The sequence below is a fragment of the Mesoplodon bidens genome, assembly GCF_964165515.1.
Source record: "Mesoplodon bidens genome assembly, chromosome: 8".
Classification (NCBI taxonomy): Eukaryota; Metazoa; Chordata; class Mammalia; order Artiodactyla; family Ziphiidae; genus Mesoplodon; species Mesoplodon bidens.
In genome coordinates this window covers 79215580-79229651 of record NC_138165.1, presented here as the reverse complement: position 1 = coordinate 79229651, position 14072 = coordinate 79215580, and the positions used below count along the sequence as shown (strand labels likewise).

The 14072-nt window shown below is 38.2% G+C and overlaps 1 protein-coding gene across 1 annotated transcript in view; it reads left to right on the top strand.

The window, feature by feature from the left end:
* Positions 1-5879, top strand: part of TRAK2 (trafficking kinesin protein 2) — a 61673-nt gene extending 55794 nt beyond the window's left edge. Inside the window, exon 16 of the mRNA XM_081242888.1 lies at positions 1924-5879. Within this exon, the coding sequence (XP_081099014.1) occupies positions 1924-2602 (679 nt within the window). The 3' untranslated portion in view covers positions 2603-5879. The remainder of the gene's footprint in view (positions 1-1923) is intronic.
* The last annotated feature ends 8193 nt before the right edge of the window (positions 5880-14072 follow it).

The window sequence follows — 14072 nt, the reverse complement described above, 5'->3', positions numbered from 1 at the left end:
CAATAAGCAATATTGCTGAAATATCTGTCCTACCAGTTCCGAAAAGAATCTAAGGCAATTTCCAGAGATATGTAGAACTTTGCAGGATAATGTTAACTAGAAGTAGAGAAGAAAAATGAAGCAAAAAGAATCAAGAGTAAGGATATAAAATGGATAGAGGAATACACCTAGTGTATAAATTGTACTATAAAGTCTTATATACTTGCTAAGTAAGGTGAGCCATGTATTTGAGTCTTAGCTTTTTAGCTGCCAGTGTGGAGGGAAATAACATTATGATTCACAATGTCTATAAGATAGAAGCAAATTGACTGTTTAGGGAAGCATTTGGGTGGTATCCTATAAAGACCTCAATAAAGTCTATAATAAACAGGCATACCTGCAACTTTTCTACATTGTTCTTGTAGTCAACAAGATAGCAGGGGTTTTGGGGTTTTTGTTTTTTGTTTTAAAGAAGATGTTGGGGGTAGGAGTTTATTAATTAATTTATTTATTTTTGCTGTGTTGGGTCTTCGTTTCTGTGTGAGGGCTCTCTCTAGTTGTGGCAAGCGGGGGCCACTCCTCATCGCTGTGCACGGGCCTCTCACTATCGCGGCCTCTCTCATTGCGGAGCACGGACTACAGATGCGCAGGCTCAGTAGTTGTGGCTCACGGGCCCGGCTGCTCCACGGCATGCATGATCCTCCCAGACCAGGGCTCGAACCCATGTCCCCTGCACTAGCAGGCAGATTCTCAACCACTGTGCCACCAGAGAAGCCCAAGATAGCAGGTTTTATAAAATTGGTTCTTGAGGAGGCTCTCGATACAGGTTGATACCATCATTTGGTATGGTAGTGACATGAACAGTTTAGGAAAAGACAGGCAATTCTACAATAAAGTAGGACCAGGGAGGTGGGAGACTGGGAATACAGTAGACAGACTACATCAGAACCAAGGTGTCGAAGTTGTTTGCATTTTGCTTCTTTAATACAAGTTGGTACTTTAGAAAGTTTATTTATTAATCCTAAATTTGCATCTTGTTCATAATCTTTATAAATCTTGATATCTAGATATTCTGAGTATTTTGTGTTAAAGTGAAAGTTTATGTATTAAATGCTGGTAACATTTGCTCAAGGGGGAATAATTTGCTAAAGATGTACCCTCTCCATTCTATCACCATTTCCTTGAGTACATGATTGTTTATTTTGTTTTTTTTCTTTTTAACAAAACACAGAATAAGAAGAAAGATTCTAATAGGTGTCAAAACTTTTAATTATTTTTAATCTCCCAGAAACCCATGCTTTAAGTCAAGATTGAGAAAAATTCATTCCATGGGTATCCTTATACTACTATTCTTTGGAATTAACATTCTTGGAAATTTAACAATTAGAACTTTATTCTCAGTAATATAAAATTGACAGATTAAAAAGAAATGTGTCTCCTTAGAAAACCGTCTTTGGTTTAATTTTGAAAGATTGTATTTTCTAAAAGGTTGAAGAATTGTTAAATCACGAATTATTGTCTCTTGGTATATTTCATTTTATGGAATGGATATGTTAATAAAAATTTTAAACTTTACTTTCTTCAGTATTTAAATTTCTTTGATTTTTTAATTATAAAATTTAGTTGTATTTCCACAGATACATATTTTAGAGTTAAAATTTAAGAATAATAAAGTAATTATTTGAGAATAATAAAGTTATCTAAGTACGGTAAACTCATATTCTGTGAAAAGAAATATGTTTCAATAAGTTAATGACTAAATTACAAATAACTAATCATTGAAGTAACACATCAAAATTTTCATTCCTCAGATACTGACATGTTGCCTGTTCCTCTATATTTACTATGGATAACTACTGTAATTACTTTAAATGCTGACTTGGGATTACTTTTTATTCTTAAATTCTCTCTACTGCTTTTTTTTTTCTTTCTTTCTATGTAAAGCTCTGGCTTCCCTTCATTATCCTGTGGAAGTAGTGGTAGCAGTTCATCAAACACAGCAGTGAATTCTCCTGCTATGTCCTATAGTCTCAGCATTGGTGAATCCATCACCAACCGACGAGATTCCACCATAACCTTCAGCGGCACCATGAGCTTGGCCAAACTTCTACAAAAGCGAGGCATCTCTGCTAAAGCATACCAAAGCCCAGATTCACAGGACCCCCTCCTCCAGCCTCTCCCCAGAGGCCTGGCTATCCCTTCCACGCCACCAAATTCACCGTCTCACTCACCTTGCCCTTCTCCTTTGCCCGTTGAGCCTCGAGTGCATCTCTCTGAAAATTTTTTGGCCTCCCGACCAGCTGAAACATTCCTCCAGGAGATGTATGGCTTGAGACCGTCCCGAAACCCTCCTGATGTTGGCCAGTTGAAGATGAACTTAGTGGACAGGCTGAAAAGACTGGGGATAGCCAGAGTGATCAAGACCCCTGCAGCCCAGGAAAATGGAAGAAGCCAAGAGGCAGAAAATGGTCTTCAAAGACCAAACTCTGCTGTCTATTTAAATTCAGGTAGCAATTTATTGAGTGGACTGAGGAGGAATCAGAGTCTTCCAGTCATTATGGGTAGCTTTGGCAACCCAGTTTGCACATCGTCACCCAAAATGGATATCCTGAAGGAAGACTGAGGTTCAGCCTTTGACTGACCTCTTACACAAGTTAGCACATGAAGGAAAGATTTGCACTGATACATGTAGTCTTGTCTGAGAGAAAAGGAATGTTGCAGAAGGGTTGTGAATGTGGGAAGGGGAAAGTGGAAGAACGGAAACAGAACTGGCATGAGGTCTGTCTGATAAATTGAAAGTATAAATGAATAGGTCATGAGTGTTTGGAAGCAGAGAAAGAAGAAATGTTTAATGTGGTCCTCGGTTGGTATTTCTTGTCTTGAAAATAAAAAGTGACTAGAAAATAAATTCATTAATATTGGAACATACCAGAAATACTGAACTTGCTAGCACCTTTACTTCTGGTGAGCATAAGCAGGGAGGACCCAGGTTAGGAGATGGGAAAAAAGAAGGAGCAGCTTTGACCGTTACCTTTAGAAAGCTGTTCTAGACGGTTGCTGGAGTAAACTCAGTCTGTTAGTGAGACAACAGTGAGATGGCTTATCTGCTGGCCCCTGTTAATGTCTGGTTAAATTACAACTCCATCAAAGAGTATGCTCACTGCATTATCAACAAGGAATTTTACCTTTTTCATAAGATCAGACTAGTGGAGACTCCCTTTTTGCTTTCTGTTTTCAGGCCTTTGAGCCACTGGGATCCCAAACATAATCCACGTTCCTTTTGCATTTGTGATTAATAGGGTTAATTTTTTTAATTTGTATTTTTATACATACCCCCCCCAAACAGCATGAGTGGGGGGTAGGAGGGATTTACTTTAAGAAGGAAAATATGGGTACATTGGAACCAAGGAAAATTGTTTTCAGAATATTTCTTCTGAATAAGTGCATTGGCCAAGGTGTATGAACATAATTACTGTACATGTCTTTCAAATTTCCTTGGAGGCTGGATGGGTTAAACCAGAAGTGCAATCAATAGGAATTAGAGAATGTTGTGTATTTATCTCTGTAAGTTTTTTTGGAAGGAAAGTTGGTTGCAACTAAACTTTTTCCAAAATGTGCTATGCATACTTTTAATGAAAGATGACATATATTTGCACAAAAAATTCTCAGGCACAGCAAATTATTATGAACTGAATTAAAACCCAGGTGCTTTCTTTGAGATTGTGTTTTTTTTAATATAAAATGAAATTAAAACATCTGCCTTTTTCTTCATATCCGCAGAATTAGAGAGTGAACTTTTTTCGATAGGAAAGTCAAACGCTTTTGCTTTTTCTCTGGGATTCCTTTTTTCTTTTTTTTAACTATGTGAAATGGCAAAGTGAAACTCCGGGATTAGGTTTCAGCTTTCAGCAGTGTGACGCAAGGCTGTGAATTGGGAAAAAACAGGTCTGTTTTCTGAGCATTGCTGACCGAGGTCTGCTTCTCATCAGATGACATGGCTTTATCTCGGCTATGCAGTTGATAAAGAAATGCTGTTACATGAAATGCATTATGGAGAGAAGATGAAGGAGGGGGCTAGTTCTTTTTGAAAATGGGAGGTGTGTTACTTGATGTTTTCATTGCTTCATTAGCAAATGTTTTGCTCCTCTGTTCTGACTTAAACTGAAAGGTAATTTTCTGCAGAATTCTTGATGGGCATGTTACTCCTGTGGCTCCCATCCATACACCTGTTACAGGCCAGAGGAGGGTCCTTCTCTCCTCTTGAGCTGCCTCTCCTTCAGAAAGAGCTATGTGCTCAAAACACACATGCAAGAGTAAAATGTGTGAGTTTTCCATGATTTTTAGAATCTTTTAATAAAACTTTTCTAAATAAACTTCTTAAAAACAAAAAGAGTGTCCTCTCCCCATTCTCTCCCCCTTGCTCAGTCATTCTGAAATCAGCAGACCACACACAGAGATGTTCAGAAAGGATTCCAGGTGGTTTGTAAGTGAACGCACATGTCCCTGAATGTGGACCAGAAGAATTCCTAATGTTTAAATTTCTAGAATATTCCAATTCATATTTTAAATGATATTTGAGTTTCTACTTCATAAAGTAACTCTGGGGTGCTTATTTTAGACAATTCTTTAAGCTTTTTATTTATTCTCTAAGAAAGTAATCTTCCTGTTACCAGTTTCCGAGAGACATGAGGAAGTAGGAAAATATAAGACCAGAGAGTAGTACAAAGTATTAAATTATCAGATTTTATGTGTATTATATAAACAGCTATAAATTAAGCTAGATTTTGGAGTGTTCTGTATAATTAGTATACTTTTAAAATAACCGAGGCTAAAATGATCACTTTGGAGGCAGGGCAAGGGTGTATTCACAGCCAAATAAGCCTGTCTGATTAAAGAGAACCAGACTTTTGTTTTTGAAAATTAAATTGATGTTGCTGTTCCACCAGAAACACAATGATTGGAAACTGGTGCATGCTCGTCTCTAGAAATGAATCCTGTTTTGAAACTGGGTTTTGTTGTTTTTGAAATTTCCACCTAAAATCATTTTTGGTTGAGAATGAGAATCTCTATTATAATGAAATTGTGTATAAAATATAATAAGAACTGGAGCCTTGTAGCAAGTTCCTTCTTAATTTATCTTTTATGTTTTAGCACTGTTCACATTTTAGTTTTTCTTTATCAACTGTGTATGTACTTTAATGCCAGTATAGGGAACTCTGATCTTTTTTTTTTTCTTCCTTCTGAAGGGTCTCAGTGATTATACCTCAGGTATTTCTGAGTATCCTATTATCTACTAGGAGGGATACCTTCCCTGTGAACTCAGAATTAAAATTTCTCCTGAATTATGATGATCCCAAATCTTATGTAAATAGCCTTAGGCATGGGTCTTGGAAAAAAGTTAATGACTATTGTTAAAGTAGTTTTTTAAAAAATTTTGTACTATATGTCCTTGATTTGACCTGAATGGACAGACTTTGGCAAAGGGAGGAAATAAGTTAAAGGCAGCTCACAACAAGAGCCTGTTCTCTATAAAAGGTGTATTTTATATAGTATTGAAAGCCTGTTATTTTTTCTGAACATTCTGGTACACAATTAGTACTTGTTGGTAATAACATTGACTTTTGACACCTGGAACTAGAACTCTTAGTGTTTAGTAGCCCACTCCTTTGATGTCGGATGCCTGCAAGCCTGTACTCCAAGTACAACACAGCAGCATCTACACTGAGTGGTTGCATAGCCAGCACAGCTACCTGGGAGTGGCATGGTGCCCTCTGGGGCTGTCAGGGAGATACTGTAGTTTGATATCTGGGGCTTGACTTTGTCAAAGAGCTCTTTGTGCACCTACCTTTGCTTTGTCAAATGTTAATCAGATAATAAACATGAGTATCTTCTTAAATTTTCATTTGTCTTTCTGTGGTTTTGTCCCAGTTCTTTTCACAGGTAATCCTGCATTAAGTCTTTCCTTTCCATTATGTTGTTTTTGGTACAGAAAACAACTCTATTTCTCAAAACAACACAAAACAAACCAACAATAGTCATGAGTAGTAAACATCTTATTCTATTTTCTTAGATTTAAAAAAATAGAATAACCATATTGTTTCCTCAGCAAAATATCAACAACAAAAAAATAAAATCTAAAGTCAATGCAGATCTTTAATTTAAAAAGACTCAGAAAGTATGAAGCAATTCATTACCTATAGTCCACAATTTACTATTGATACTCTTAGCTATTTCGAAACTGTTTCCAAGAAATTAAATTTGAGAATTGTTGGATTCTAACAGAAAAGTTATTTGATGTTCTCTTTTCTCTCTCACAATTTAATTGATGTATTTATTTTAAACTCATTTAATATCCATTTAGAAATACGGAGATTGGTTCAAGATAGCGGAATAGAAGGACATGCGCTCCCTCTTGCAAGAGCACCGGAATTGCAACTAACTGCTGAATGATCATTGACAGGAAGACACTGGAACTCACCAAAAAAGACACCCCACGTCCAAAGACAAAGGAGAAGCTGCAATGAGACAGTAGTAAGTGCACAATCACAAATCAAATCCCATAACTGCTGGGTGGGTGACTCACAAACTGGAGAATAATTATACCACAGAAGTCCACCCACTGGAGTGACAGGACTGGGGGAAACAGAGACTCCACTCTTGGAGGGCACACACAAAGTAGTGTGTGCATGAGGACCCAGGGAGAAGGAGCAGTGACCCCATAGGAGACTGAACCAGACCTACCTGCTAGTGTTGGAGGGTCTCCTGCAGAGGTGGGGGGTGGCTGTGGCTCACCATGGGGTCAAGGACACTGGCAGCAGAAGTTCTGGGAGGGACTTCCCTGGTGGCACAGTGGTTGAGAGCCCACCTGCCGATGCAGGGGACACGGGTTCGTGCCCCGGTCTGGGAAGATCCCACATGCCGCGGAGCGGCTGGGCCCGTAAGCCATGGCTGCTGAGCCTGCGTGTCCGGAGCCTGTGCTCCGCAACGGGAGAGGCCACAACGGTGAGAGGCCCGCGTACCGCAAAAAAAAAAAAAAAAGAAGTTCTGGGAAATACTCCTTGGCATGAGCCCTCCCGGAGTCCACCATTAGCCCCCCCCAAAGAGCCTGTAGCCTCCAGTGCTGGGTTGCCTCAGGCCAAACAACCAACAGGGAAGGAACTCAGCCCTACCCATCAGCAGATAAATGGATTAAAGTTTTACTGAGCTCAGCCCACCAGAGCAACACCCAGCTCTAGCCACCACCAGTCCCTCCCATCAGGAAACTTGCATAAGCCTCTTAGATAGCCTCATCCACCAGAGGCAGACAGCAGAAGCAAGAACTACAATCCTGCAGCCTGTGAAACAAAAACCACATTCACAGAAAGATGGACAAAATGAAAAGGCAGAGGAATATGTACCAGATGAAGGAACACGATAAAACCCCAGAAAAACAATTAAATGAAGTGGAAAGAGGCAAGCTTCCAGAAAAAGAATTCAGAATATTGATAGTGAAGATGATCCAGGACCTCAGAAAAAGAATGGAGGTAAAGATCAAGAAGATGCAAGAAATGTTTAGCAAAGACCTAGAAGAATTAAAGAACAAACAAACAGAGATGAACAATACAATAACTGAACTGAAAAATACACTAGAAGGAATCAATAGCAGAATAACTGAGGCAGAAGAATGGATAAGTGACCTGGAAGACAGAATGGTGGAATTCACTGCCACAGAACAGAATAAAGATGAAAAGAAATGAAGACAGCCTAAGAGACCTCAGGGACAATATTAAACACACCGACATTCGCAATTAAACAAAATTGATAAACCTTTAGCCAGACTCATCATGAAAAAGAGGGAGAGGACTCAAATCAATAAAATTAGAAATGAAAAAGGAGAAGATACAATGGACACCACAGAAATACAAAGAGACTACTACAAGCAACTCTATGCCAGTAAAATGGACAACCTGAAAGAAACAGACAAATTCTTAGAAAGGTATAACCTTCCAAGACTGAACCAGGAAGAAATAGAAAATATGAACAGAACAATCACAAGTAATGAAATTGAAACTGTGATTAAAAATCGTCCAACAAACAAAAGTCCAGGACCAGATGGCTTCACAGGTGAATTCAAACAAACATTTAGAGAAGAGCTAACACCCATCCTTCTCAAACTCTTCCAAAAAATTGCAGAGGAAGGAAGACTCCCAAACTCATTCCACGAGGCCGCCATCATCCTGATACCAAAACCAGACATAGATATCACAAAAAAAGAAAATTACAGACCAATATCACTGATGAATGTAGGTGCAAAAATCCTCAACGAAATACTAGCAAACAGAATCCAACAACACATTAATAGGATCATACACCATGATCAAGTGGGATTTATCCCAGGGATGCAAAGATTCTTCAATATATGCAAATCAATCAATGTGATACACCATATTAACAAATTGAAGAATAAAAACCATATGATCATCACAATAGATGCAGAAAAAGCTTTTGACAAAATTCAACACCCATTTATGATAAAAACTCTCCAGAAAGTGGGCATAGAGGGAAACTACCTCAACATAATAAAGGTCATATATGACAAACCCACAGCAAACATCATTCTCAATGGTGAAAAACTGAAAGCATTTCCTCTAAGATCAGGAACAAGACAAGGATGTCCACTCTCACCACTCTTATTCAACATAGTTTTGGGAGTCCTAGCCATGGTAATCAGAGAAGAAAAAGAAATGAAAGGAATACAAATTGGAAAAGAAGTAAAGCTGTCCCTGTTTGCAGATGACATGATACTATACATAGATAATCCTAAAGATGCCGCCAGAAAACTACTAGAGCTAATCAATGAATCTGGTAAAGTTGCAGGATACAAAATTAATGCACAGAAATCACTTGCATTCCTATACACTAACAATGACAGATCAGAAAGAGAAAATAAGGAAACAATCCCATTCACCATTGCAAGAAAAAGAATAAAATACCTAGGAATAAACCTACCTAAGGAGGTAAAAGACCTGTACTCAGAAAACTATAAGACACTGATGAAAGAAATCAACGATGACACAAACAGATGGAGAGATATACCATGTTCTTGGATTGGAAGAATCAATATTGTGAAAATGACTATACTACCCAAAGCAATCTACAGATTCAATGCAATCCCTGTCAAATTGCCAATGACATTTTTTACAGAACTAGAACAAAAAATCTTAAAATTTGTGTGGAGACATGAAAGACCCTGAATAGCCAAAGCAGTCTTGAGGGAAAAAAGTGAAACTGAAGGAATCAGACTCCCTGACTTCGGACTATACTACAAAGCTACAGTAATCAAGACAATATGGTACTGGCACAAAAACAGAAATATAGGTCAATGGAACAAGATAGAAAGCCCAGAGATAAACCCATGCACCTATGGTCAACTAATCTATAGCAAAGGAGGCAAGGATATACAAGGGAGAAAAGACAGCCTCTTCAATAAGTGGTGCTGGGAAAACTGGACAGCTACATGTAAAAGAATGAAATTAGAACACTCCCTCTCACCATACACAAAAATAAATTCAAAATGGATTAAAGACCTAAATGTAAGACTGACACTATAAAACTCTTAGAGGAAAACATAAGAAGAACACTCTTTGACATAAATCACAGCAAGATCTTTTCTGACCCACCTCCTAGAGTAATGGAAATAAAACCAAAAATAAACAAATGGGACCTATTGAAACTTAAAAGCTTTTACACAGCAAAGGAAACTATAAACAAGATGAAAAGACAACCCTCAGAATGGGAGAAATTCTGCAAATTCTGCAATTTGTATTCCTTTCATTTCTTTTTTTTCTCTGTTGCAAATGAATCAACAGACAAAGGATTAATCTCCAAAATATATAAACAGCTCAAGCCGCTCAATATTAAAAAAACAAAGAACCCAATCAAAAAATGAGCAGAAGACCTAAATAGACATTTCTCCAAAGAAGACATACAGACGGCCAAAAGGCATATGAAAAGCTGTTCAACATCACTAATTATTAGAGAAATGCAAATCAAAACTGCAGTGAGGTATCACCTCACACTGGTTAGAATGGACATCATCAGAAAATCTACAAACAACAAATGCTGGAGGGGGTGTGGAGAAAAGGGAACCCTTTTGCACTGTTGGTGGGAATGTAAATTGATACAGCCACTATGGAGAACAGTATGGAGGTTCCTTAAATAACTAAAAATAGAATTACCATATGACCCAGCAATCCCACTACTGGGCATATATCCAGAGAAAACCATAATTCAAAAAGGCACATGCACCCCAATGTTCATTGCAGCTCTATTTACAATAGCCAGGTCATGGAAGCAACCTAAATGCCCATCAACAGTTGAATGGATAAAGAAGATGTGGTACATATATGCAATGGAATATTACTCAGCCATAAAAAGGAATGAAATTGGGTCATTTGTAGAGACGTGGATAGACCTAGAGACTGTCATACAGAGTGAAGTAAATCAGAAAGAGAAAAATATCATATATTAACACATATATGTCGAATCTAGAAAAATAGTACAGATGGACCAGTTTGCAAGGCAGAAATAGAGACACAGATGTAGAAAACAAACGTATGGACACCAAGGGGGGGACGTGGGTGGCGGGGGTGGGTGGGATGAACTGGAAGAGTGGGATTGACATGTATACACTAATATGTATAAAATAGATAACTAATAAGAACCTGCTGTATAAAAAATAAAATTAAAATAAAAAGAGAAATATGAACATTTTGTGAGAAATGAGTAAAGTATGTGTCTCTACTTCTTTGATATATTATTTAGTGATATTCCCAGCATCTTTGTGTTTTCCTTCACAAATTATTATCAGTGGATGTGTTTTAAGTTTAAAAACCTGATGAGGCTGAAGATTTGAGGCTTTCAGCATCCTGTTGACTTTCATCTCTGTTTTTATTATATGTTTGAGTTATGCTAGTATTGGTTTTTCTTTTTTTCATTAGTTTTTATGAAATAGGGCTAAAAAGCCATAAAATTTTCAAGTGAACAATTGCAGTGCAGGTTTGGCGAAGATGCCAAAACACAACTGTTGGCTGACAGGCAGGAAATGCTTTCTTCTTTAACATAAGAAAGTATGAGTGAAGCACACCAAAGGTGAGGTGAGATGTTAGAAGAAATATATATAAATGTCAAATAAGTAAAAAATATTTTATTCCATTAAATTTATTTGCCTTACCTTCTCAGCAAAATCACTAAGTTGTTTAAAAGCAAGAACTTCACATCACATTCAAACATTACAACAAATGGGCCAGAAGATTTTACAAAGTATTTTAATTTCATTTAATTCACTACCACTTATAAAGCTATTTCACCATCTCTCAAAGCAATCGCTAGATCTGTACAATAATGTGAAGAATTGGCGCCATGATTCATTTGCATTCCATCTAGACCTCTCTATATATATCAGTTTAAAGGTAATCAGAACCCATATTGCAAAATGCTCTTCAGCTATAATATGTAGTTATTGCAAGTACCACTCCAATATATGAGTACCTGTGGATTTACAAATGAAAACATGAGAAGCAAAAAATGGATGCTCAGCACCACTGGGAAACAGTTATCTCATTACACATAAATCTGTGCATTCATGCTGAGTGTTTTTGACAAGTTCCCTTTCCTCCCACCTCACTGCTCCTGCCCCAGTTCCACCTGCATTCCAAAGCAGGGCCTCTGACCTTAGCAGCAGGACAACCCAGAAACGTTCATAGCATGTGGACACAGTCATCTTTTGTTCTAAAGATAAAGGGCAAGAGATGGGGAGAAGGGCTTCCCTGGTGGTGCAGTGGTTGAGAGTCCGCCTGCCAATGCAGGGGACACAGGTTCGTGCCCCGGGCCGGGAAGATCCCACATGCCGCAGAGCGGCTGGGCCCGTGAGCCATGGCCGCTGAGCCTGCATGTCGGAGCCTGTGCTCTGCAACGGGAGAGGCCACAACATTGAGAGGCCCGCGTACCGAAAAAAAAAAAAGTCTTCAATGAATTTTTTACAATATTGCTTCGTTTTATGTTTTGGTTTTTTGGCCATGAGACATGTGGGATCTTAGCTCCCCGCGCAGGGATCAAACCCACACCCCCTGCATTGGAAGGTGAAGTCTTAACCATTGGACCACCAGGGAAGTCTTCCTTTTAGCTTTTGAAGTCATCTCTACCTAATCTGCTCATCATACTTGGAGTCGTGGCAGCCACAGTGCAATCACGAGGCTCCCCTCCAGCAACACACTGAGGCAGGCATGACAGAAAGATGGAAAGAATCCAGTTCTTTTTCTGTATATAGTTTGTATGATCTTCATACATAATTTGATGCTTCAGCTTTACTTTGGTAACTACTGCAAAATATCAACAGAGATTTTCAAATGAAGGGCAATTTTCTCCAACTGTTCCTTATGAATCACATAAAATACATTTTTCCTCCATAGCAGGTGTCGTATGGTAATAAGATGGTAATGCAAATCGTAAAATACACAATAATCCAACTAATTGCAAATAATTAGAGTCAGTCCTAGCATTTGAAAAATGGTCCATTTGGTTTCAGTGAATATGTTATGTTTCTCCACACTTAAATTCAAATATTCTTTACTTAGAGACTAATTTGTTAATCAGTCAAGTCACCAAGGCTAGAAAACATATCTGTGAGAGTAAAGATTTATCTTAAATGTAGACATATTTATTTTCTCTGCTGACTGATTAAATATTCATTATGTGTATAAAGGAAGATTTATTGAAAATAAATATTCTGGAATATAGTACCAGTGATAAGGAAGAGTGGGAGAAGAGCTAACATAGATTAAATGGAAAGAACCGAGTTCTACAATGACATTTCTGAGTCTACATCAACTCTGGTAGCCTGACCTCAGACTTTGTAGTTCATGAAATTAATGAACCTCTCTGTTTTAAGTCACTTTCATTCATGTGGTAGTTTTACATATTTTAACTAACACATGGTTCATACTTTGAGAAACACTGTCATAAACATTGGTGTTCCTCAGGGCTCTGTTATAGACCCTCTTCTCTTCTTTTTTTTTTTTTCACACACACACACACACTGTATTCTATTTTTACAAGAGATAAATAAACTGACACCAAGCATTGTAAATGGATGACCACAACAAAAGCAACAATGATTGCAATTACCAAACACGAAACACACTCATACTATGTCATAATATTGACATTCAGTCCAGTAATCCTCCACTGTAACAGCTCCTTTACTTTGCAGTGAAAATTGATTTGTATATTTTTTGCCTCTGAGTCCTTGTGGGATTTTTTTTTTCAACCTCTTCTCTTCTTACACACACCCTTTCCCTGTGTGATCTCATCCACTGCTTTGGCTTAAAATAGGGTCTACTCTGAAGACTCCTAAAGAGTTTATAGCCCAGACTCTTCTTTTGAACTCCCAAAACATGTAACAAGCTCTGTAACTGACCTCACCACTTGGATGTCTCCCTGGCATCTCAGACTCAACAAGTCCAAGAAATCATGACCAGCTCCCCTGAGCCTGTCTGTCCCCCAGACTTTCCCATCTCAATAAGTGGCCCCACCATCTACTCAATTGCTTGAGCTAGAAACCCAGGAATCATCATAGCCTCATCCTTTTCCCTCAATCACCAAGACCTCTTGTGTCCTCTTTCTCTCCATCTCCACTGCTACTCCCTCATTTGGCCACTGCCACAGACTCCTAACTGATTTTCCTCCCTCATACCTTGGCCCCTCCAATTGTTTTTTTCTACACTGCAGTCAAAATTATCTTTCTAATATGCAAAGCTAGTTAGATTCTTTCTCTAATTAAAACTATTTGACTCATTAAACTAGAGAGAAATCCCAGCTATCTACTCCTACTGCAGGTGGTAAGGCCCTCAATATAAGCTTCATTGTGCTTTTTTTGAATTTATTAACTGTCTGTTTCCCCACTAGTCTCTAAGCTCTTTGGATCCCAGGAACTGAGGTATCCACCCAACCTCACAACAGTGCCTGGCACACAGTAGATAGTAAGTGTGGAGTAGAATGAATGGATGAACTTATAACAAAGTTTTAAAAGCTTTGGGGTGTGACTCATCAGTGAA